Below are 23,331 nucleotides of genomic sequence, written 5' to 3' on the forward strand. Positions count from 1 at the left end.
TGCTGACTAAGAAAGTGCAGGACTGTTTACAATGAGTGGCTTGTGTATTTTAAGACTTTAATTCATGGAAATATGTCTGTCTGTTTGTACTGATCATATGGAATTATTGGCTTGTTTGTTGGAATTATTGGCTTGTGGCTGTGTTTCTTTAAATATTCCCAAAACAGTAGTCAGAAAACACAAGTTCCAGATTCTCATGTGTGAAGTGTTAATGTTTTTATGTGTCTTTTTGTAAAAAAAATAATCTTTTAAATGATCTTCAAACAAGCCGTTTGAAGATCATTTGGACTTTAGAGAAATCTTTTTTCTTCTTATTAGAATTCATGGTAAAAGAATTCAAGAGATTGTCAACGAAAATAAGGAAATAATAATGTAGTAATCGGTCTAGTGTTGGTTGGTGTATCGTGAGACCTGTCGGCTCACGTTGACTATCTTCTTTCCTCTCTTCCAGTGCTGTGATTTGGGTTATCACGCCAGTCTGAACCGGGCCTTGCGGACCTACCTGTCGGCTGAGTACAACCTCGAGACGTCGCGCCACGAGGGTCTTGACATCATAGAGAACGCTGTGGACAGCCTGGACCCACGGAGTGATCGACAGAGGTTCATGGAGATGTTCCCTACGGCCTTCTGCCCACCAGCAAAATTTGAGTTCCAGTCCCATATGGGTGACGAGGTACGTGGTTCAGACCACATGTAGCTGGGATGAGAAACTGAACTAAAGAACTGTATTTGGAGAAAAGAAAAAAAACAACATAAACCACTCGTGTTTCTAAGTCATCTACTCTCTGTGCTGCACTGCAAAACATACTGAAAACTGTGGATTTGGAGTTGATTAAAAATCTCTCAGACGTAATGAGGTCTGATTTCAGTGGCTTAAGTGCAGCATTTTACTGCGTCTGTACTGCCGGATCAGGTTTTATGGGGGACAGAATTTGACAAATCATCTGTTAATTCTCCGCCTGCAGTCATGTAGCTCAACATGTGTTCAGAGTTTTATTGTTTGGCGAGCACTACCAACGCTGATATCACGTCTGTTAGCTGTCGTGTTGGCTGTCTGCATTCAGTTGGCAAACATCACTGTGGTTTCGCGCTGCAATTGAAGAATAATTTGGGCTCCTGTGACTTGTTTAAACCAGAGGTTACGTGGCCTAATGTTCCTGATCATTGATGATGTTTTTCTGTCTTTTTATTTCTTTTACTCCAGGTGTGTCAGATCTCAGTGCAGCCACCGGTGAACGGCGAGCTCATCCTGAGGTTCCAGCAGCTTCAGTCTCGCCTGGCTACTCTGAAGATAGAGAACGAAGAGGTAAATAAATTCACACAACAACTCGTGACACAGTAGAGAGACATTTTCATGGCAAAGTCCAAATGCCAGTTCTTTTAAAGTCTGACGCAGCAATTCCAAGTTTCTTTCATTCTGAGGTTGTTTCTATTGCTTATTTTGCACTGTGAAAGAAATAGTATTCATGAGACTGATCGGCTGGTCCGCGGTCATGACCGATCAGCTGACAAGCGGACTGTTTTCGATTGATGGGTGCATGTCGAAACTATTCTCTGCCACTCCGGCATTGTAGTCAGCCAGAGATGCAGGAGTTTTGTCTTGCTGCTATTTGATGGTTGCAATATTCTGACAGCTTTTAAAGCGACTAAAAAGAAAGTTAACTTCAGCCAGAAGTCACCTAAGGTGAGACAGAGGAATAGTTGCTGATGATCTCTGAAGAATCAAAGTTTTTGTTGCATATACCCCCCCACCCCCCCCCCACACACACACACACGCACACACACACAGACGCTCACATGCGCACTCTGTATTTTCCTCTTTCTCATGCCCTGCAGGTAGCCATCAAACCGTCTTTGTGAAGCCTCCATTTCTGTTCCCATTGGTTGAAGGGAACAGAAATAAAAACCCTTTTCGCTCTTATTTGCACAAATCTGTCCTGAGCTGCTCCGATTCAGAGATGCGTCTCTACATCTCTGGCTGTTTTGTTTTATTCTCTCTGTATGCTACATTGTTTTATTATTTTAAACATAGAATTAAAGCGGTTAGGACAAAACTACCATGACTGCATTATGAAAGGGTGATATGGCCAAAAACCTTCAAACGTGGATTTCATATCTTGATAACGATATTTATCACAATACAGCATGCTTTCTGATTCAACAAATAAATAGTCTATATGGAACGACCGAATGGTTTTGTGTGAATTATATACTTGACAAATAAAAAGTACTGAGTATTTTATTTTTGTTAAAATACTCAGAACTCTAGTGCAAAAATAATCAGATCTTTTGAGAAAGTTGAGTGTGTGTACTTGTTACTATTAATTTAGACAATGTAATTATGTGTCAAGATTTATGATTTCATCCTCATTATCACAATTTGAATAATGGCCCGGCCTTTGTGCCACAATTTCACAGAATGCAATCACGTTCATTACGTTGACTTTTTTTACGTTGACTGCCGTCTGTCTTTATCCTCTTTGTCTCTCCATCTCTCTCCACATCAGTGCTCTCTGTCTTTTATCCCACTACAAAGACTAACAGAGACACAGGAGCATGTCCCTCAACCTTCTCTACATCAACTGTTACTTCAGCTTTCTTTTGATCATATTGGCGACACTTTAAACTTGAATTTGAAATACAGGTATCCTATTTGTGGAGAGGATATCTGTATTTTTTTGGGGGCCTTTTGCTTGTTACTAGAGCTCCCGTTGTTATGCGCGCGTGTCTTCATGTGTGTGTGTGTCTGTGTGTGAGGGTATGATGACAAGCCCTGGTTGCTTCATGTCCTTGTCCGCCTGCCTCACTGAAGCGGATGTCCTGGTGGGTCAGAATTGGAGGGCGCTGCTGCCTTGTGTTAGAATCACCAGATGGCCTCTCTTGCCGAGCACAGCGTGCCAGATACATCCTTGAAAAATGAACTTTCAAAGCGCTGCGACGACCTACAAGCACGACTGTCAAATGTACAAGAGAGGAAAACGAGTCTGTCTTTATCCGGCCAGGAAAGGCTGCAGGGCAGCGCTTAATAGAAGTGCAGCTGTTTCCTCAAACCTCTTTGACTCCTGTGAAACAGTGAAAGAAAACATTGCTGAATAATTTACTCTGCGTCAATGGTGGGTGGGGGAAAAAACTCTTAACGCACTTTTACTAACGGGTTGGGGTTAATATAGCTTTGCTAGATGCCTCACTGTAGAAACTGCAATTTTAAGTTTTTTCCTTTAAAAAAAGTCTGACCGTGGATTTCATCTCATCAATCAGTCAACATGGTTCATCTCGTTTAATAATCGGCCCATTTAGATCTCATTTGCCTCCGTCTGAACCGGAGCGCACACGTGCTCTTTTTTTCTCTCGTTTGTATTCTTAAGGCGTTTCACGCTAAACTCTGTGCGTGTGCGCTTCAGTCATAGTATGTTGAAAGTTATGGACTGCAGTCTGCCCTTTGAGCTGGGATGATGGATGTTCAATAACTGTTCGTGATGTTGCCCAGAATAACATTGAGTTAACTTTAAAGTGCGGTGAATGCAATTATGTTGGACTTTGACAGTGCAGAAGTTGTTTTCAGTCCAACGATTGAGGACTGTAAATAAGTCCGACTGATACTCAGCTCCTGGTGTTGGTGCGCTGTTTGTGGAGCAACATCGGAAATACATGAGTCATGGTTCTTTATTGAGAATAAACCAACTTAATGCCATCCCAGGGACTTTCTCCAGGTCTGTTGTACAGCCACAGGGACTAATAGGCAGAGTCTCGCTAAGAGCTCCGTTGTAATTGAGCCCAGCAGTGAACACTGGTAACTATTCGTCTGCTGAATAATGGATAATCTCAACAGCTTTTTCACTGGGAGCGATTCTCTCGCATGCACGGCTCCTGTCTTCACGATGACAGCTGGGCCTCTCTCCTCCACGGGGGCCAAGCGGGATGAGGCTGCCAGGGACACGGGGGAGAGAGAGACCCAGCTCACCTAGAGCGTATAGCTAATGACGTAGTATGTTACATTTTGTTGGCGCCTGCCGTGGATAAAGCCACAGTGCATACATGTGAAGTGATGATATAAGTGTAGGCTCTCCGTCTTTTGAATGCAGCGGGTTGTTTTTCTTTTTTTTGTGTGCAGACAACCGCTCCTTTGGTCCCTAAATAATAACCCCCAGCTGATGATGTTTTTGAAAAGTATTACAATCGCAGAATCTCCCATTTCCTTTTCGACGCTGTCATTAGGCGTGTTTAAACCTGCAGAGTGTTTTTGCTTCACATTTGGATGGATGACACTCTTGATACGTCCACATTGTGCACCAGTGTGTGTGTGTGTGTGTGTGTCAGCACTGTAATCAATCAGTGCAACACATCAAAGAGATGAAGTCCACCTTGCCTTTCAGGTGTTTTTTTTCTTTTCCTATGCAGCCCAAATGAGTCACAGGTCAAACTGTTTAAAAAAACAAGCTAATCCACTGTTGTCTTGGTGTGTATATGGCCCCACAAGGAATCCACCATGTTCTTTCATTAGTACTGAGGTCAGACTTTTCTTACCAGTTAAGAGATGGGGTCACTGAGCGGGGGTCCTCCTGACCATTAATAATAATTAGCAGCGCTTCCAGCTGCGCCTCACGCCGGGCGTTCTTGACCTGTGGTGAACACACAGTTGAGCTGCTGTGGTCGCCGCACCTCCGTCCACCCCCAGAGTGTCTCTGTTTAATTTCTGAATTCTCCCTTTTGAGGTGGTAGTTGTGTTTCTACGTCAGCATGGCCTCTTTCCTTCTGCAGCTTTTCCACATGACTGATTCATGCTCACATGCTTGACAGTCTCTGGACTCTTCCTGCTTGTCTGTGTGTCTCCTTTAATTAGATTTCATCGTTTTCTCTGTCTCTTCCTCGACCTCTTTGTTCTGCAATAATTCAAACTCATATGGCCCGTATTGATGTTATTTTAGTAAACTCATAGACTTAACTAGGTCAGTCAATTAAACAAGAGGCAGAAAAAGTTCTCACCTTTTTGTTATTATTTAGCAAACGTTACAAATCCACTCCAATACTATTATTCTTGATCAAATTACCACTTATGACGTCGTCATATTCTTTATTATTGAAGTCTCTTCTGTACCCAACATTGGGCCCAATGCTCCATTGTACCGTCACTATCTCACACAATTTGTGATGTGGCTCAGTGGTTTGCAGGGTCGTCCTTCAATCAGAGGATTGGCGGTTTGATCCCTGGCGTGTGGTAGTGTCAAAGTGCTTTGAGTGGTCGGAAGTCTAGAAAAGCGCTTCAGGTACAGGTCCATTTACCAATGATCAATTTGTATCTGCTGTGGTCTCTTTAACTTTTTATGGAACGGTGACAAGCTCATTTGCCTTTGCATTTTTTTTTTTACATCCTCAATCATCTGAAGTCGTCACATACTGATTGCAGTCACGGCCTGCTGCACATTCACTGGCTGGACTCCTTTCCCAGTAAGTGCCGGAGCACGCTCTGCAAAGTCCTGACGTTTCCGACAGAAGCACTCCTGTTGACAGCAAAGAGGCGGTTATGGAAACAAATCCTAAAAGCTTGCAACTGAATGTACCATCTTCAGTAGAGACTGTTAACTTCGAGCCCCTCTTGAGTGCCTGCACATAGATTGCTTTGCCTGTGAGTCATGTTCAGGTGCTGGTGAATTTCTAGAAACTAGCATCTTGTCAGAAAACACCTGCATTTTTCAGAGTGTCGTGGGAAAGCCAGAGAGGTTTTTATGGAGTGTGATGATAAAGCTGCTCGGTAAGCCGGGGTGATAACATTGTGGTAGTGAAGAGATGACATGTAGGTGTGACGCCGGCTAGTTTTTGCAATTCTTCAACCCTTCTTCAACCGCTCTCACTTTGTGTCTCCAGATCAAGAAGACGTCGGAGGCCACCCTAACCACGATCCAGGACATGGTGACCATTGAAGACTACGACGTGTCAGAGTGTTTCCACCACAGCCGATCAACGGAGTCGGTGAAGTCCACGGTGTCGGAGACGTACCTGAGCAAGCCCAGCATCGCCAAGAGGAGGGCCAACCAGCAGGAGACGGAGCAGTTCTACTTTATGGTGAGTGGAGATTACAGAAGATTACTGGTGGTTAGACGTGAGCAAAAACAAAAGGCAAACATCTCAGGGATATATAGAATTTTTGTTTCCGTGTGAAAATAGAAACAAATCTCCCCATAGTCTCATTGAAGCTTCAATTAGCCTTCTAGACGTATTAGAAGAAGAGAAAATGTCATAGTACTCTTGTCTGATTGTGTACTCTGGTTACTGTCAAATGAATGAACTCAAAGTTTGTATCTGGACATTAAAAAGCTAAATCTGTGCATGTAAATTCTGTTGGACTTAAAGGTCTGAATCTCATGCAATAAGCCCCCTTTGAACTCTTTGATCAGCTGGCAGAGGGGTAAACTAACTGCTATCGTGTTCCAGTCTGAAGATGGACATGCTCTGATAAAAGCTTTAAAAAGACTCTTAGCGTGTCCTTTGCCCGTGGCTTTCTTATCGTAGATTGCTGTCCTGAGAGCCGGGTGCTCTGGCTGGCACTCGGGGCCGCCGTGTAATTACTCTCAATTCCCAACAGAAATTCCGGGAGTTTCTGGAGGGCAGTAATCTCATCTCCAAACTGCAGGCCAAACACGACTTGCTGAAGAGGACACTCGGTGAAGGTACAGTCACGACCCCTTTACTTTCATACTCGACTCTCATAGCGCCCACTGTTCCAATTTTTCCCCAGTTTGTAAGTCGTTTTCTCGAAGCCAAAGTATTTTAGCCCCAATCGGAGTCCAAACAGCAAACACAACCAATGATTTGTTATTTAATTTGGTCTTGTTTTATTTTCTGCAGTCTTATATTTTCTCGACAAATTTCCCATTGTTTGCCTGCTTTTCCCCAATACTCAAAGCTCCTAGATGGCAATCTGTGTTTTAAACCAGCCAAGCCAGAGCTGAGGAAGATTGTAAACTTGTGTTATCCGTCTTAGTGATTGATTTGTCCCAACTCATGGACCACTGTGCGGTAGCAAGGCGGTGGTCATTACAACGGTCCCTCCTTGTACTACAGTGAAGGGATCTCCTCGGGGCCTCAGCTAATCTGCCGCCAACCCACAGGGCGTCAGTCGGTCATTGTTCTAACCAGCATTCCTGGTGGTCTCCGTCAAACTGTCCACTTAATAGCTAATGGAGCCGTGTGCTAACGAGGAAGAGGAAAGCCTCCTGCTTCTCCCACGCGCTCCTTAATCATAGTGTTGTCAATTAGCTGGACTACAGCATGACTCACTCAGACACACAGACAGGTCAGATCCTGTTCATGGGAACAGCTGGTCACACAAACGTGTTCTCCAAAAAACATTTGGAAGCTATTATGTGCCTAATCTTACGTTGCCTCTCCAAAACTGTAACTGTGTGTGTTTCCATAATGATTGGTGTGCCTTTGTGACGTCAGTTGTAAACTGTGCGCCTCGCGGATGTTTGTTTGTATTATAATTGTAATTGTGGTGTTGCTAAAGTGTTGCCTGTTTAAGTCCCTGTGCAAGCTATGAGCGGTTCGTGTTTGTGTACGTAGGTATCTCTGTGTGTGTGTGTGTGTGTGTGTGTGTGTTTTGTTGCCTGTGCTGCTCAGGAGGCCAGCGGTTGTGGACAGATGGCAGATTCCAAATGCTTCACTAGCCGTATGCAGAATGTGCCGCGGGGACCTTTAGAGACGGGTCCTGGCATGTCCACACATCTAACTTCCCCTCACATCTCTTCTCTCTCTTTTCGCCCGCAGGCCACAGAGCTGACTACATGACCACAAGGTGAAGCACACACACACACACACACACACACACACACACAACAACCTGTGCATATCCAGGACACGCACATCCAGTCTACTTTTCTTTCGACAGCAACAGACACATTTGTGACATGTTGCAACTCAGAAAGGTTGAGCACAGTTCGCCTCTTGAAATCCTCATGTCGCGTCCTTTGTGACCTTGAAAGCAGAGTTGGTGGGACTCTGCAAGGGGGGAAACAAACAAACAAAAAACCTAGAGAGCCTGAGCAGATGTGCCGGCCTCCGTGTTTTTTAAGCCACACAAGAGTGAATAGGAACAAACGAGTCAGTTCTCCGTCTAGCTTTTGTACCTTTTTTGAAAAGAGATAATATTACACTGCATATTTCACTAAAACTTAATTACACAAGAAATGTTTTCAGTTCTTCATGAGGGTAAAGCTCGAGTAGTGATTAACACCTTTTGTGTGTAACCAAGTAGTACAATTAGTGTTGGGATGGAATGCCTAATGACATTTTTATTAATATTGCAAATATATATTTTGTAGTTGGCATGATCAGAAATTTAAAACATATTCAGTCATTGTGATTGAGCAGCAGAAAGGACAAAGTCCCGGACTCTCTTAATCTCAGTCCTACAGGTCACAAGAAACCAAAAGGCATTAAGTCACAAGCGCTTGTGACTTAATGCGTGCGTGCACACACATGTCCACACAGACTAATCGAGGCGGTCCCCCGCAGGGGCCTGTCATGAAGTAGATGCTGACACATACGACACTCCCAGCGGGTCGGATATTTCACTGGCTTTCGATATTGTGTGGAGAAAGAAAAGACTGGATTATGAAGAAAAAGTTAATTCATGGGTTTCAGCGGTCTCTGAAAATAGCCTCATTCACCCGTCCATCATCTTGAGTCGAAGGGTTTTAAAGATTAGCCAGTCTCAACTTCAGTTCGAGTTTCTGAAGGACATAAAGGTTATTTAAGAATGGGTAAAGCACTCTTAAAGGAAAACTGTATTGTTTACATCTTCTAATGCATTTTTTGTATTCTAGACATCCCAATGGGCCATTCAAAACCCTCACCGGCACCCGGCGGGCTAGACCCCGCTCTGTATTTAATGTTAGGTTATTTAATGGCAATTTGGAGTCATTTATCAAGGTACTCATTACCAGTCTGCCCGCTTGACATTGCTCCTCCTCCTATCTATTTTCTGTCTTGCTCTGGCTTTCTGGTCATTTTTGGTGGGTTCCCCCAAAGCACTTAAAGCTTTGATTGATCTTTTACCAACAAACAACAACAACGTAGTTGTTGGATTGTGGAAACCTTCCTCATGAGTCAGTGAGCTCTGGCAGTGTGGGTCTGAGATATGAGGGTGGCTCTAATAGATTTGGAGGGCGGCAGGAGGAGAGGAATGGCAGTTGGAGGGATACAGTTTTGTCTCAGTCAGCTCCCATGACTCACTGCTGACCTGGCATCACTGAGCTGCTCTGGCAGAGATATTCTCGCCTCCCTCTCCGGAGCACGAGGCCAGAGAATACAGCAGGATAAATGGCAGTTATCCTGCTGGATGCCAGACCGATAAGGTGCGCTGCCTCCCCTCCTCCGGCCTCTTCACCGCCTCTCACCGGTGGCCGTGTCCGGTCCTGCCTGGTCCGGTCCACTTCCCATTGTTTCCTTCTGGGTTTGATGCCAGCTCAGAGTGGAATGAGGGTGCGCTCTTAGTAAAAGCTTTGGTGGGCAGCTGCTGTGGTCCTAATCTGGGTCTTGCTTTTCTCTCTATTTCTCTTTCTCTGCGACACTTCTCTGTAGCCGCGGACGACGGAACTCACATGCTCGACATCAGGTAGACACCTTGAAGCGTCTCGGGGGCCCTTGCTGCTTGCCTGTGCTCATTTCCTTTATCTGTCCTGCCCTAACATCGTTGTATTTGTCTAAATCTTGTGTTCGTCGTCTGACTTCTTTGAGTGGACTGAGACCGACTGAATTTAAGCTTTTCTCCTGAAACAGAGCTGTTGCAGCAAATCTTTATCTTTTTTTTTTTTAGTTTCAATTCTGTTTCCCAGCATGAACTACTACCAACTTCAAAATGAATATTGAATTTATATGATGTAAAGACTTCGTCCCGAGTCTCACATATTCAAATAGATAGCATTACATAATCCTGCTGCACTAGACCTGCCCCTCAACCCAACAATAGTGTTGATGTTGGCATGGTCGCTGTGTTTGGACCGTGCATGTATACACCTGGGGGCTGTAAACAGATCCACTGTATCATTAAAAGCATGTAGGAGTCCCTGTCCAGCACTGAGCCGCAGGAGCAGCTGTCGCCAAGGCAGAACAAGGTGGCAGCCCACCTCCTTAGAGCGTGAGAGGAATGTGTACTCTCTAAAGGAGACACTGCCGCTCCTCTCATCTTGCCACTCCTGCACCCAGCGCCATGTTGAATGTGTGGCTCTTTTAGATAAGCTGCTCTTAATTTAAACACAGGGTGCACTTGATTGCCAGCATAACAACACTTAAAGTATATTTAGCAACACTGGAGGCCAATTGAAATGTGTTGGACAATAGATTTGTACATGCTTGTTGTAGCTATTCAGTAATATTTGTATATTTTCTGATATATCATGATCAGTGAGTTATTCTGGGAGGCTGGGCATGAACAATTCAATAGCGGTCACCTCAATCTGTCTCAGTAAGATCTCAAAAAGGTAACCTCTCCCTTTTGTATGTAAACTCACCAACTTCCCTTCCACTGGGTGTGCATGTTTACATACTTTTAACATCATGTTTCTGTAAGAGCCCGACCGATACTTGGGCAGTCCGATGTCATCTGTGTGTTTGTTAGATACATTACTGACAATTGTTATACTTGTTGAAACAGTTTAGTGTATAACTGTTTCATTGTATCTTTACTTTGATATATCTATCACTATATGTGTTTTATGTTTTGAGAAAGCATCTTATTGCAATAGATGCTTATCTAATTCTTTATTGTTGACATTAGTAACATCCACAACGTTATATCTGTTCAGTATCTGTCGGGCTCTAGCTCTTGTTCTTGTGATACAAATGCAAATTAAACATGATCTGACGTTTGGTGTATTTTTGTTTACTTTGCCTTCAAAGGACTCTGGACAAGCTATCCCCCGTGTGGTAGAAAGCTGTATTCGCTGCATAAATTTGTATGGTGAGTCGTTGTTGTTGTCACTTCAGTTAAGTCATCGTGACTTTATTTATGTTTTCTTTAAAGAATTCTTCTCATAAACCGACTGCAACCTACTTCCTTTCCAAGTTAAGTGACTTTGGTGAATAGTGACACTTATTTTTTTTTTTTACAGGCTTTACTTGTGTTGGGTGTGTACATAGTTTTTCGTGTTGGGTGTGTACATAGTTTTTCATGTTGGGCTTTAACTGTGTTCAGTCATGGGAAAATGCAGATTCCATCCTGTTTACAGGGCCTTTTTTTACTGGGCTTTTTTACGCCCAGTGTCTCAAACATACTGTGAGACAGACAGCGCAGCCTGGCACAAGACATGAGCGCTAATATTTGTTTGAAACCACATTGAATGAGACGCTGAATGAATGCATACAAACACAAACGTTAGGCGTTTAAGAAGTGACAGTCGGGAGATTTAGTCTGCAGGTTCGTTAGCTACATCTTATGCAGCAGAAAACTAATGAAATGAAAAAGAGGCAAACGGCGGACTAATCATGCTTCCTCCTGACCCCTGACCTCTCGCCTTATTAAGTCCTGATCCCAGCCAGAAGACGCTTTGGTACAGCTTGATTGCGACCTCCCTGACTCATTAATTATCTTTAATTAGAAAAGTGAAGGGGCTTAACGACCATGATGTGCCTTTTAGGTCCAACAAAGTAGGTTTTATTTTCCGAGTCAGGGAGTTTCTTTCTGTGAGTGGATTTATGAGCGTGTTGAGTTTCGGTCCTCTACTGCCTGTTTCTCTTCTTCCTTACCGTCTGTCTTTGTCTTTCACATGCAGGCCTCCAACATCAAGGAATATTTCGTGTATCTGGATCCCAGCTGGAAGTCAATGACATCAAGAACTCTTTTGAAAGAGGTACATGATGACTAATTATTACCAATATAATGACTGTATTCAGCCAGCGGGCTGTTGGAGTTGTTTTTTTGGAGTATTTCGCATTAAATCATGTGCATTTTTACAAATTAAGACTATGCGGCTGACCTACTCCCTTGTCTCAGGAAATGACCCCCTGACGGACGACGAGAACAGTCATGACATCAACTCTGTGGCTGGCGTTCTCAAACTATACTTCCGTGGTCTGGAAAACCCTCTTTTCCCCAAAGAGAGGTTCAATGATCTGCTGTCCTGCATCAGTAAGAACACACACACACACATTATTGCTTACTGTCAGTAGTTTGATTCTAGATGCATATGTTTGTTGTTGATCGTGGCATAATAATTATAATAAACAGGGTTTTTCTAGTGACTCTTTCTCGTGTTAAAATATTTTAAAACATGTTTTACAAATCAAATGGCACATTAATCTCACTCAGCTGGGTCCACACAGCATTTGAATTGTCTGCCAAGTTAAAATATGCAGTAGTGTATATGTTTGCATGTCTGATACTTGTTTATGGGGATGCTTGATAATGCTTCTCCTTTAATGTTTTTAAATTATGGTGTTGAAGCACTGTCTCAAGTCTTTTCATTAGTATTTGCCAGTTTCTACCAGGACGAGAGTATCTTTAGTTTGAGATCGTATTAGTTAGCATGATTAGCATCATTCACACAGTGTGTATTCCTCGTCAATTATGGTCCTCAGATGAAACAGTAGGATTACTCTGTGGTATTTGGTTGAGCACTGAGAAGGATATTATCTGTCTTAAGTGGCACAAAGCTGGCCACGCTTACGGGATCGCAGTGGAATGTTAAATGTCCGCAGCACTGAGCGGCGTTTGAATCCAAAGCTGAATCTGCACTGAAGTCCTCTGAAGAATAGTCACATTGTCATTTTGCTGTGACTCAGTTCACAGATCAGTCAACTCTTTGTGTGGCTTGTTCTGATCTTTTAAGACATGACATGGGCGGGCTTCAGGCTCTGTTTAAGAACAATTGAACATGCGCAGAGTCACATGGACTCAGCGCGTCCTGCAATGTCTCGTTTAGGTCTGTGTGTGTGTATATATATGCGCATGCAGGCTTTTGTGTACTCGTGAGTCTGCAGACTGTTTCCAAGTCCGTGTCCTGGCTGTACTTGTACACATTTGTGCAGGATGGGTGATGGGGATTCCCTGTTTACATTCCCCAGCTCAACATGCCAGTGATTGCAGTGTGGGCTGAATGCCCAGCAGGCTCCATATTAAAAACCCTCTGCTTATTCCTTATTGAGCCGCTCAGAACCAGCTACAAGATCACTTTTCCTTTTCAAACGGCTTCCCGTTGACTGTGTATTTCACCCCAGCTGCATACTGCAGCAACTGATGTCTTTCATTTGGAAATGTTCACCAGGGATGGTCTTCCACGAGTGTTTCCACACGTGTGTGTTCATAGGCGATGTATAAACGTGCATTGGAGTAGATCTTAAAATAGTAGCTTCTGAAGCGCTCAGGAGCCTTGCCGAAACCAACTTAGGTATTCATGAAAAATGAAATACATGACAAGTATCCCAGAAGCCCAAATCCCAGATGGCACAAAGTGGCTGGAGGGTGACGGGGCTATTTTTAGCAGAGCCCGAGCTCGGCCAAATAGAATAGGGTGCTTCAAGTGCCACAGCTGAGCAAATGAGATAGTAATGAAAGACACTCGAGCATGTTGATAAAGGAAAACTGATTTTAAATGCTTTGGTGAAAAGTGTTGTTTAGAGAGTGACTCATTAGTTGGTAATTTCCTCATTTCCGCAAAGGCAGAATAAAAGAGTGAAAGAATAAGAAAGCTCGTCGAAGCGGAGGGAAAAATACTTTGCTTCCTCGTCGTCAGGTGCGATCAAAAAGTGCTTACTTCCTTCTCGTCTTCCTTTTCCTCTTCAGTGTCAGCAGAGGAACAAGGTCTCGGGTGAAGGTCACCACCACAGAGTTGATACATTTCCCATGCCTCTAAAAAAAAAACACACATACATCACTGCATTAGTCTTTTGAAGACATCCAGTATTCCTCATGCGTATGCTTTCAATATGCTCTTATATTTCTACGCTGACCCATATTTTCTTTTTTTGCTGCTCTAGGAATAGAAAGCCTGTATGAGAGAGCGTTGTACATCCGGAAGATCCTTCTGACTATTCCGAGATCCGTTCTCATCGTCATGCGCTACCTCTTCGCTTTCCTCAACCAGTAAGTTTACAGACCAGTAAATCCATCCTGTCTTTCACTCCCCCCACTTTATGGCACTCTGAGTTAAGAGCATTCCCTTCTGTCAGTCATGGTTTGATCTGAAATACTCTCCCAAGTGCAACGTCCTCTCACTCGGCCTTAACTTGGTCTTCTTGTGCCCGTCTATACTTTCCTACCTCCTTCCACCCTCCAGCCTATCCCAGTACAGTGACGAGAACATGATGGACTCTTACAACCTGGCCATATGCTTCGGCCCTACGCTCATGCCCACACCAGACAGCCTAGACCAGGTCTCCTGCCAGGCCCACGTCAACGAGATCATCAAGACCATCATCATCCACCACGAGACCATCTTTCCTGATGCCAAAGAGCTGGAAGGGCCCCTCTACGAGAAGTGTATGGCTGGAGGAGACTATTGGTGAGGAATGATGCCTTTAGCTGGTATTGCTGTTGTTTCACTATCCAAAGTGACATAATTCCTCAAGTCATGATTCAGTTTCTTGTTTGAAAGACTCGAATGGCTTTATTGCAAATCAACTTTTACTCTTTGACAAGACCTGTGCAGCTACTAGACGTGCTACTATCGTGTCACCGGTGTCTAAAGGTCAAGTTTTAGGTCATCCATGATCAAAAGGGAAGACGGAAGGCATTCTGATGAGGTCACTTCTTGCAGCTGCACACATTTCCTAAACAACATGTAGGTCTAAGAGTTGGACAGACGCCGGTGGTTTGCTTATTCCAGTTGTTTTTTTTTCTTTCGTACCTTGGATGGAACAGAGGCACGCAGCCAAACCTCCTTAATTAGGGACTCACTCAACATGCAGGTATGCCTGCGCTCTGTGCTGCAGCTGTGTCAGAAGTATGTCAGTGTAGCAATTGCACTCACCAATTATGCGTCTGTGGTTCAGGAACAAGGTAGAGCGTGTTTCGGTGCTGACTTCAGGTGGTGGACCCTTTTTTTAAGGCAGACAGGCTGAAACAATCACTTTGATTACCGCAATCATGGCGGCAAGAAGAAGAAAGGTCACGAGGCAGGGAAAGGGTGATTAGGTGAATTGCAATTGCTGGAGTCAAACAGACCTGAGACAAACCTGAGGCCCTTTGCCCGCTCCACATCTGTAAGCAGTGCTTATCGCTTGTTCCTTACCTCTTGATCTGTCTCCGTTTCTCCTCTCTTCTGCCCCCACATCACCACCGGCTGACAGGGATTTATCCCTGGCGAGAGCTTATCACCCGTCCCCGGCAACGCACATGTAGCCCCGGAGAGATTTATTGTCTTGGCTGCCTCCCTTTCTTGCAGAAGAGGAGGTGGCTGGTGACATGCTAGCATGGGAGGAGACTCTCAGTTCCTGGCAGGCTGTGTGGGGCTGTGGGGGGCATTACCGCCAGCTCACTCAGGACGATGCCAGAAGATCATTTAGAAAAAGAGGCCCAACCACAGATAGAGGATCTAAGCCTCTCACAGAATAATGACCGCTATTTGAACTTCCTGTAGGTCTTATTAATATTTTTTCCCCCAAAACTCCTTCGCATCAACACTGAAATGAGATTTGACTGTTGGGATTTGCGCAAAAGTCTTATGTTTTAAACTGAATTAGGAGATAAATTGTCTTCAAACAACTTTCATTCCCTGAAAGAAAAGGAAATGATGAAAGAGATCTGGGTCTTTTGTGTGTTTTGAAACTGTCCCTTGACCCCTGACACTGCCTTAGCTGTGACCCTGACCGGGTGCACGTTGTCCCCTACAGTGAGAGTCCCTACAGTGAGCACGGAGCCCTGGAGGAAGTCGAAAACGAGGGAGGAACAGAGACGCACACCAGCGAGGACGGTGAGTAACAATAAAAACGTACGTGTATGCATGTCGTACATAATAACACACACTTCCATTATAAGTGTAAAGTTCAATGAATGATACCGTTAATAAATGCTAACTATCACGCCACAACACACACACACACACTGAACCGGAAAGTAGAAGACTTGGCTCGACTGTCCGTAGGCCCCATCCGTAGTGAAGCTTCTCCTTGTGTCCATGCTGCTGCGAGGGCTCAACCCAGCTCTCTGCATCTCACTGCAGCTAATCCTGCCTTTCAGTCTGTTAAATGCAGTATTCTTGAAGGGCCAGAGAACTGGGCTCACCAGGATGGACGGCCATTCATATTCTAATGATTTTGCTTCTCTTTTGGGGCCATGGGACACTTCCACATCCTTTTTTTTTTTTTTTTTACAAACTCCAGGGTGGTCTACACCGACTGGACCCCTTGCGGGAGAGAAAGCCTGGGGTCACAGTCTTAGTTAAAATGTCCAATTCCCTTGAGTTTAAAAAAAATAGTAAGTTGTAATAGAATAGCATGCGTAGTGTATGTGTCAAAAGTGTCAGGTTTTAATAGCTTTCCAAATATTATACATCTGTGTTTTCTCTACGTTTAACTGCATTTCCATGTGTCCAAGAGAAATATGAGGAAATTGAAAAAAACACCAGACACATTTTGCATTTGTGTGATCATACATGTGGTCCATTGTTTGAGTGAAATGAATGCCAGCTCGTCTGGTCCAAATCAAATAATGAATGAGTTTGTTGAAACCAAAACATCGGCCGGGGTCAGACATCCAGCGAAGAAGCAGAGAAAGACAACAAGACTTCCAGCTCACTTAAAAGTGACAAATATCCGAGACATAGAGCTGACCACGTGAGGCAAAAGAGGCAACCTATAGTAGAGTTGAGGCTTCATATTTTACCTTAGTAACAGACTTCCCAAAACCTGTTTCCATGGTGACAACTGCCCCAATCCCGTCTCCTTTTCACACCCAGAGATGATTCTTATGGGCTCCCTGTCGGCATGCGTCGTCAGAGCCCGGAAAATAAAAGTAGGAGCGTGAGAAAGTCAGGTAAATACCTTCTCATTACATCAGCTGTTGATCTCTCCGCTTCCAAATTAAAGTCATCGACTGGTTGTTCTTTGTAAATAAAATAAAAAAAGGCATCTGATTAGACAAGGAAACGGCTCTCTGTGAGGAGTCTCACTGTAAAACACAGATGGCAGCTATCAACTCTTTGATTAAGTAATGGAAGATTATGTTTTCCAGAAATCCCTTTCTACCATGTTTTTTTTTTTCCCCCCAAAGCTCCTCTGAGCGGATGGGGAGGATGTCCTCACTGACTCGAGCCCCTCCCTACAGTCTTGAACTGTGGTCAAGTTATTGTCGTCAGTTATTTTTAAATCCCTGTGACCTCATTTGGATTTCAGACACAAAAGCGACCCTCTCTTCCTGTTTGTTTACCAGCACTCGATTCTGCAGACTGAAGTAGTTCCACGTTCACGCTCCTCTCAAGGGCGCACAATGTGTTTTGTACATTTACTGTGAGAGGAAAGGGGACAAAGACAGACAGCGAGGAGTAAAAGTCGTTCCATTTGTTGGTTTAAGTAGCTGTCTGGAAACGGTCTCGTCGGCGCTGCCCTGCCAAGCCTCCTCCGGGCCGACACACATGACACGCTCGTGGACTGTGGCTGTCACGCCTGGAGATAAACTGTTTCTAGAGTGGCGATTCTCGTACACCGTCAATACATTGATATACTATCTGCTGGTACATTTGCTTCAAGGTCAAAGGTGAAGAAACTGCTACGTTGATAATCGATCACTTTTCAGTAGCAGGATGACGTGGTTGTGGAATGCCTCAAGGATACTTTACTGTACTCCTGGACTGTACAGGTGGTGTATTTTACTGTACAGGGAGTCATCCTTTTTCCCCATAAAGAGCCACGTCCAACCCGTTTTTCATCTTTTCAAGTCCTGCATGAATTCTCCTGCTTTGTTTGTACCAGCAAGCACCGGAGATGCGTATTTGTCGAAAGGGGAAAAAGGTGGATAGCGAAGAAAAGGTGTTTTACACCCTCTCCTGTTGTATTGAGCCGAACCGTATCTGGCACAAGGCTTCTGCTCCCCTTTTTCTGTTCATCAACATGGATGTAGAGCAACATCCACCCTGACTCTGCTCCACTGTCTTATGTAAGACATCTGACATTCTTACGCCACAGGGCTCCAGCACTCAGGGAAACGTGTGTGTGTGCCTGTGCTACCTCGGTTGGTTGGGTTTGTAGAGATTCTGTTATAATTGCACAACAAGACAGAGGGCATCCCTTACCACACAGATATTTTAGTTTATGGCCTGCCGTTATCAGCTGCTGCATCACTGCTGTGTGTACACACGTGCCTTGGATAAACATTTGCAGACTAGAGGAGGATGAACGGAGAGATTGATGGAGAGGTTACAGTGAGAGACGGATAAGGATTCTGTCAACTTTATTAACAGTCTTGTCTGCTGCAGTGCGGCCCAATTAATTCTGACAGTAAATTTCTGCTTGTCACATTTTAATGGAGCCACGTCACATGCACCCTGTCAATTCTGATAAACAAGTGAAGCAAGGGAGGTGGCAAGTTAAAGGTCAGAAAATATAAATCTGTACTGTACACTGAGAGAGATGAAAAAACGTCCTTGCTCAGAATCACATATGTATTTCATCCATCACGTGGCCTCGCTGCTCATCTGAGAACCACTTCATGCTCCTGTGAAAGATATTCCATGATGGCTTTTCACAGAGGATACAAGCTTCAGCCATGTACTCTGTTCGCATTGTATCTAGAGAGCCTGGGTGAGGCTACGTCTGTCCAGGGGGTCTGTCTGACTTGTAGTGAGTTGGGAGGAGGGCAGCGGTAGGAGTGAGAAATAAAGAAGCTATTTTTAGACCTGTGTTGCTGTAGTGCATGCATAGTGGCTCGGAGATGTGAACCTTTTTAAATACAATAATCTACTGTAGCTGCTGTTGAAAACACACATAGGTTTTCTTTAGGATAGAAAGAAATGGAAGACAGATTGTCAGGAATAAAAACAAATGGACAGAGAGAGCAATATGTACACATGTATTTAAATGAAGCGTAACGTAACTGCTATATGTTCCACTGGTTAGTACTGTCTGTCATAACTTTTCTGCTGTTAATTTCCCACGTCACTGATCCAGGGCTCTACTTTTAGTACAGTTATTGAGTAGGTATTAACCCAGCCTAATGATCCATACAGTGACTGAGTACCCCTGAGTCATATAGATCTCCTCTCACCAGCGTCTAAAAATATCCTGCTAAAGCTCCTCAGGGCCTGTTGTCACCCTGGCACGGTGTTGTGTAGCCGAGTTACTATTGACTACAACTAAAATAAAGGACTGGCTCAGTGCGCTTGAACTACATGTGCACAAACTGCCACACATGAGCATACTTGTGCACAAACATGCCGGTATCAGACCTGACTAGACTCTCCTGCATCAGAGCCAACTTGTATTTGAGTGCATGTGTTGTCCGCGTGGATTAAGATTTTTATAGCATCAGACTGCGCCACTCATTAGAGATGTCTGCTCATACGATAATACCTGTCTGGACTTGATGTCTTTGCCCCGTCAGCCATACCTGACCCGTCTAATCTTCTCTCTGTTAACAGAAGGCGAGCCCATTGAAGCCATCGCCAAGTTTGACTACGTTGGACGCTCATCCCGAGAGTTGTCCTTCAAGAAGGGCGCCTCGCTGCTGCTGTATCAGCGGGCCTCAGAAGACTGGTGGGAGGGACGGCACAACGGCATCGATGGTCTGGTGCCACATCAGTACATCGTGGTCCAAGACATGTAAGTATTTTTCATTGAGCTCAAGGTTAGACATGACCGAGTAACGCCACAATGCATCAGCATCAGGCTAATTAACGTAACAAAAAGAAATGCTACAGGTTGTGCACTGAGAAAATGTCCATTTCTACTCCTGAACTCCTACCAGCTGCACTCCGGCTCTCCTTCGTGATGTCCCCCGTAGGTTAAACATGACACTTTCAATGTCAGCGCTGCTCCATAAGGCGCTGCGGGCCATCAGTTGTAGGCTCGTGCAGACAACCTCTAGCCTTGTTCGTCCCGGACGCTGCTGTCGCCCCCCGTCCTGCATCTCCACTGCGCTCCACCAGCCTTTCTGTCGGTCTCCCGTTCTCCGCACTGACGAGCATTCACTGCCATGGCGACTGTTGTTGCCTAATGGATTCGCCGTCTCATTAGGACGGGCGCAGAATCACTCCAATCACTTAGTAGCTGGCCGGCAAAAGGTCCATTTCGCATGCCGTCCCTACTTTGCCCGTTCTGCTCTTTCACCTGCTGCTGTCCTGCCACTGTGCCTCTATCAATAATTCACCAGGAGGGGCACCGCTGATGGTGTGTCCTCTTAGTTAATGAAAGAGCGGTGGAATTTACAGCCGTACGGGTTGTCCCCGAGCGTAGCAACATCCTACTCCCTGCTGCAACCCAGCAGGCTGGGGTGTGCAAGAGCTCACGGGGTTGTGATCTTCACTTGTCCCATAAAAGAGCCCAGAATAAAACATGCAGAGAGACGTCTGAGTGAGGCCACTTCAGCACCGGAAGTCTCTCCAACTTTATCGCGACTGTCTGTAAATTTTGTTTACTGCCGCCTCCGCTGCAGAGAAGTGCTCGACCTTACTCCGTCTGTGTGCATTCATGTGGATGCACTAAATGAGTGACTGTGTTTTATAAAGAATAATGCTCATCGTCGGGAGGCAGCCGTGGAGCTCAGTGGCTCTGATTACTGCCACCTGACAGCCACCTACTGTTCCCAGTCTCCAGTCACACACCCCACTTAAAAGCCATACAGCTGGCTTGTGTGTGGGCGTTTGCGTGTCACAGTATATCATCGAAATGGGGGAGAGGCCGAGAAATATGACTCATCTGACTTTCTGGACCTTGGGGAGGGAGATGGGGAAGAGGCGGGTGGGGATGCTGACTCACAGGAAACTGATATCAAATGCTGTCATTGAAGAACTGTACAAATATGAAAGCTCGACCGATTTGCTGATTTCCCCTTATTTTTTGTCTGTCTGTTTTTCTGTCACTTCCGCTTGCTCTTTCCATGTCTGAATGTCACTCTGTCTCTTTGTCCCAGAGATGACAACTTCTCAGACACTCTAAGTCAGAAGGCTGACAGCGAGGCCAGCAGCGGCCACGCTGGAGAGGAGAAAAGCCTGGGGAAAGACATCGGCTCGCCCTCTGACACCAGGATCTCCGAGGCCTATATCACCAGGTTGGTTTTTACACGGCTGTAAAGCTGCACTCTGTGGGACTGCAATATATACATTCTGGCATTTCAAAAATATTTGCCTTCTCTAAAACAAGTCACAGAAGTTTTGCTGTTTCTAAACACCTGATGTTCTTTGCTGCATTTCCCATTAAAACTCCTCTAGTGTATTGAAAATGATGAGTTTTATATCATGAGAAACAGGCTAAAATGTGCATTAAGGTTCTGTGAGAGTTTTAATAACTATGTGCATTGTAAATGTTTATGATTTCTTACTGCACTTAAAAAATGCAGTAGATACATCATCATCAAGCTTATCCTGCATCCCACTGTGTTAAGTAGTGCCATACCTGTGGGACCCCAACACATCTTGTACTTCACATTGGCTCCATCTAATGCGAGATGGACGGTCCAATAACAACTCTCTGGGGCAACTTTTGGTGTTGCATCATCTACGATGCTTGAAATAGCTTCAGTTGCGAATATCAGCACTCAAACTCCAGACAGAAAATGAACAAACTTTAAATTGCATATAGAGAATTGGGACTTGGACTATTGTATGTTTCTAAAAATATCCTTGTTCTCAACCTTTCACTTCACTGCAAGCTCACAGCGAGGGCGGTTGAACAGCGTGTATCTGATATCCCTGTAATATGAACAAGACTGTTGGAACCGTGAGAGACTCGTACACAGTGTGCACCCAATCCTCATTGTTACATATATCACCTCCTGTCAGTCTGTGTCCTCAGCTCCCCTCTCGCCACCTCATTTCCTCTGGAGAAATCCACCTCTCCTCCCACTACTATTTTATAATGATATAGTATGAGTTTTCAATACCGGGCTGGTGTCAACCGGTCACACGAACGTACACGTGCACAGGGAGCGACGGCACGCGGAGAGGAGACGCACACATATCCAGACACACCTCCAGACTTTTTGGCAGCGTCTGTCCGCTGGTGGCGAGCCAGGATTTTTGTCTCCCGCTCCCCTCTTCATTGCTGCATTTCTGGTGGTGGAGTAGGCGACCTTGAAAGCGTCTGTTGGCGGCTCTTGCCAAGCACATGAGCAAATGCTGTTTTATTCCGAGTCACACTCGCTCCCTCGACTTCACTGTCGAAACGTGATGATTCATACTAAAGGCCATATTTACACCACTTCAGGAATTTGTATGCGGATGGAGAATCCACGCGAATGACTCATCTCTTCCACATCAGCATTAATGAAGCTCCTCTACGACACACTCTACCTGTCACCAGCTCCCCGGTGACGCCACCTCTCTCTTCATCTCCTTTCTACCCCCACACTCACTTTTCCGCTCTGCTATTCAGACAACCCTCATATGTGTTGAATCATTTATACCCCGAGCTTTATTTAGATATGTCCCTCTCCCGGTGTTCTCAATCAACAACACACTCGCCAGACTCTTGTAGAGTTTGGCATCACCCTCAAAGCGAGCGGCGGTAAACAAGACCGTTGAATTGGTGCCACTTTTAATGGAGAGGATGCACATCCGTGGGATCACACCAAGTATTGGAGTTGATGCGTTCTCTGTTATTGTGGAGAGGAAGTCCTAGAATTCCTTATAATGTGCATTATTATTAATGTTATTGTTATTAGCAGGGGCCATAGAAACGAAAGGTGAGCTGTCAGTGCTGTGACGGCTCACAGACTTTGTTGCAGTGCCTGTTGTTGTACACTTTGTCCCAGAGGCACACTGGTGTTATGAATGTAGACTGCTCCCCCCGCTGGTTGTCAGTGGTTCCTGCAGTTGTTTACAAATCCAGATTTCTCACTGCAGTCAGAAAAATATATATATTTTTCTCTCACCAGGCGTACCAGCCCCGCACCGCTCCACCAATGAGTCGTTTATTGTCATCAGTACATGTTAGTGCTGACGAGAAGCTTTTTGTGTGCATATTGTTATTCAAACGTTGTACATTTATATATTTAGTTCATTCTGTTTTGCGGCATTTCAGCAGGTTTGTGTTGAAGAGCTTTGCATACATCCTTTGAGACCCTTGCGGTCCTTAATGTCCTCACTCATTATTGCTTTTTAGGTTAGCGCCGCAATGACGCTTCCTGTAAATCTTAATGATAATGGCTGAGGCAGCGTTTATTAGGCAGACGCAAACTCTGTAATGAAG

The 23,331-nt window shown here is 44.7% G+C and overlaps 1 protein-coding gene across 5 annotated transcripts in view; it reads left to right on the forward strand.

Annotated features, from left to right (window-relative positions):
* Positions 1-23,331, forward strand: part of srgap1a (SLIT-ROBO Rho GTPase activating protein 1a) — a 72,075-nt gene that overhangs the window by 44,064 nt on the left and 4,680 nt on the right. For 3 of the 5 annotated variants that reach the window (XM_068603907.1, XM_068603909.1, XM_068603910.1), the window contains exons 7-20: positions 452-673; positions 1,205-1,306; positions 5,863-6,060; positions 6,581-6,665; positions 7,765-7,792; positions 8,823-8,928; positions 10,897-10,957; positions 11,769-11,846; positions 11,990-12,124; positions 13,972-14,077; positions 14,271-14,495; positions 15,826-15,905; positions 19,566-19,746; positions 21,056-21,193. In XM_068603907.1, coding sequence (XP_068460008.1) covers positions 452-673; positions 1,205-1,306; positions 5,863-6,060; positions 6,581-6,665; positions 7,765-7,792; positions 8,823-8,928; positions 10,897-10,957; positions 11,769-11,846; positions 11,990-12,124; positions 13,972-14,077; positions 14,271-14,495; positions 15,826-15,905; positions 19,566-19,746; positions 21,056-21,193 — 1,745 coding nt within the window. Of the gene's footprint in view, positions 1-451; positions 674-1,204; positions 1,307-5,862; positions 6,061-6,580; positions 6,666-7,764; positions 7,793-8,822; positions 8,929-9,579; positions 9,614-10,896; positions 10,958-11,768; positions 11,847-11,989; positions 12,125-13,971; positions 14,078-14,270; positions 14,496-15,825; positions 15,906-19,565; positions 19,747-21,055; positions 21,194-23,331 lie in introns of those variants that run through there. The other 2 variants (XM_068603908.1, XR_011080144.1) reach the window with 2 other exon arrangements.

This window comes from Clinocottus analis, unplaced genomic scaffold (genome assembly GCF_023055335.1).
Source record: "Clinocottus analis isolate CAN_PGR_092001 unplaced genomic scaffold, fCliAna1.0.p SCAF_6, whole genome shotgun sequence".
Lineage (NCBI taxonomy): Eukaryota > Metazoa > Chordata > Actinopteri > Perciformes > Cottidae > Clinocottus > Clinocottus analis.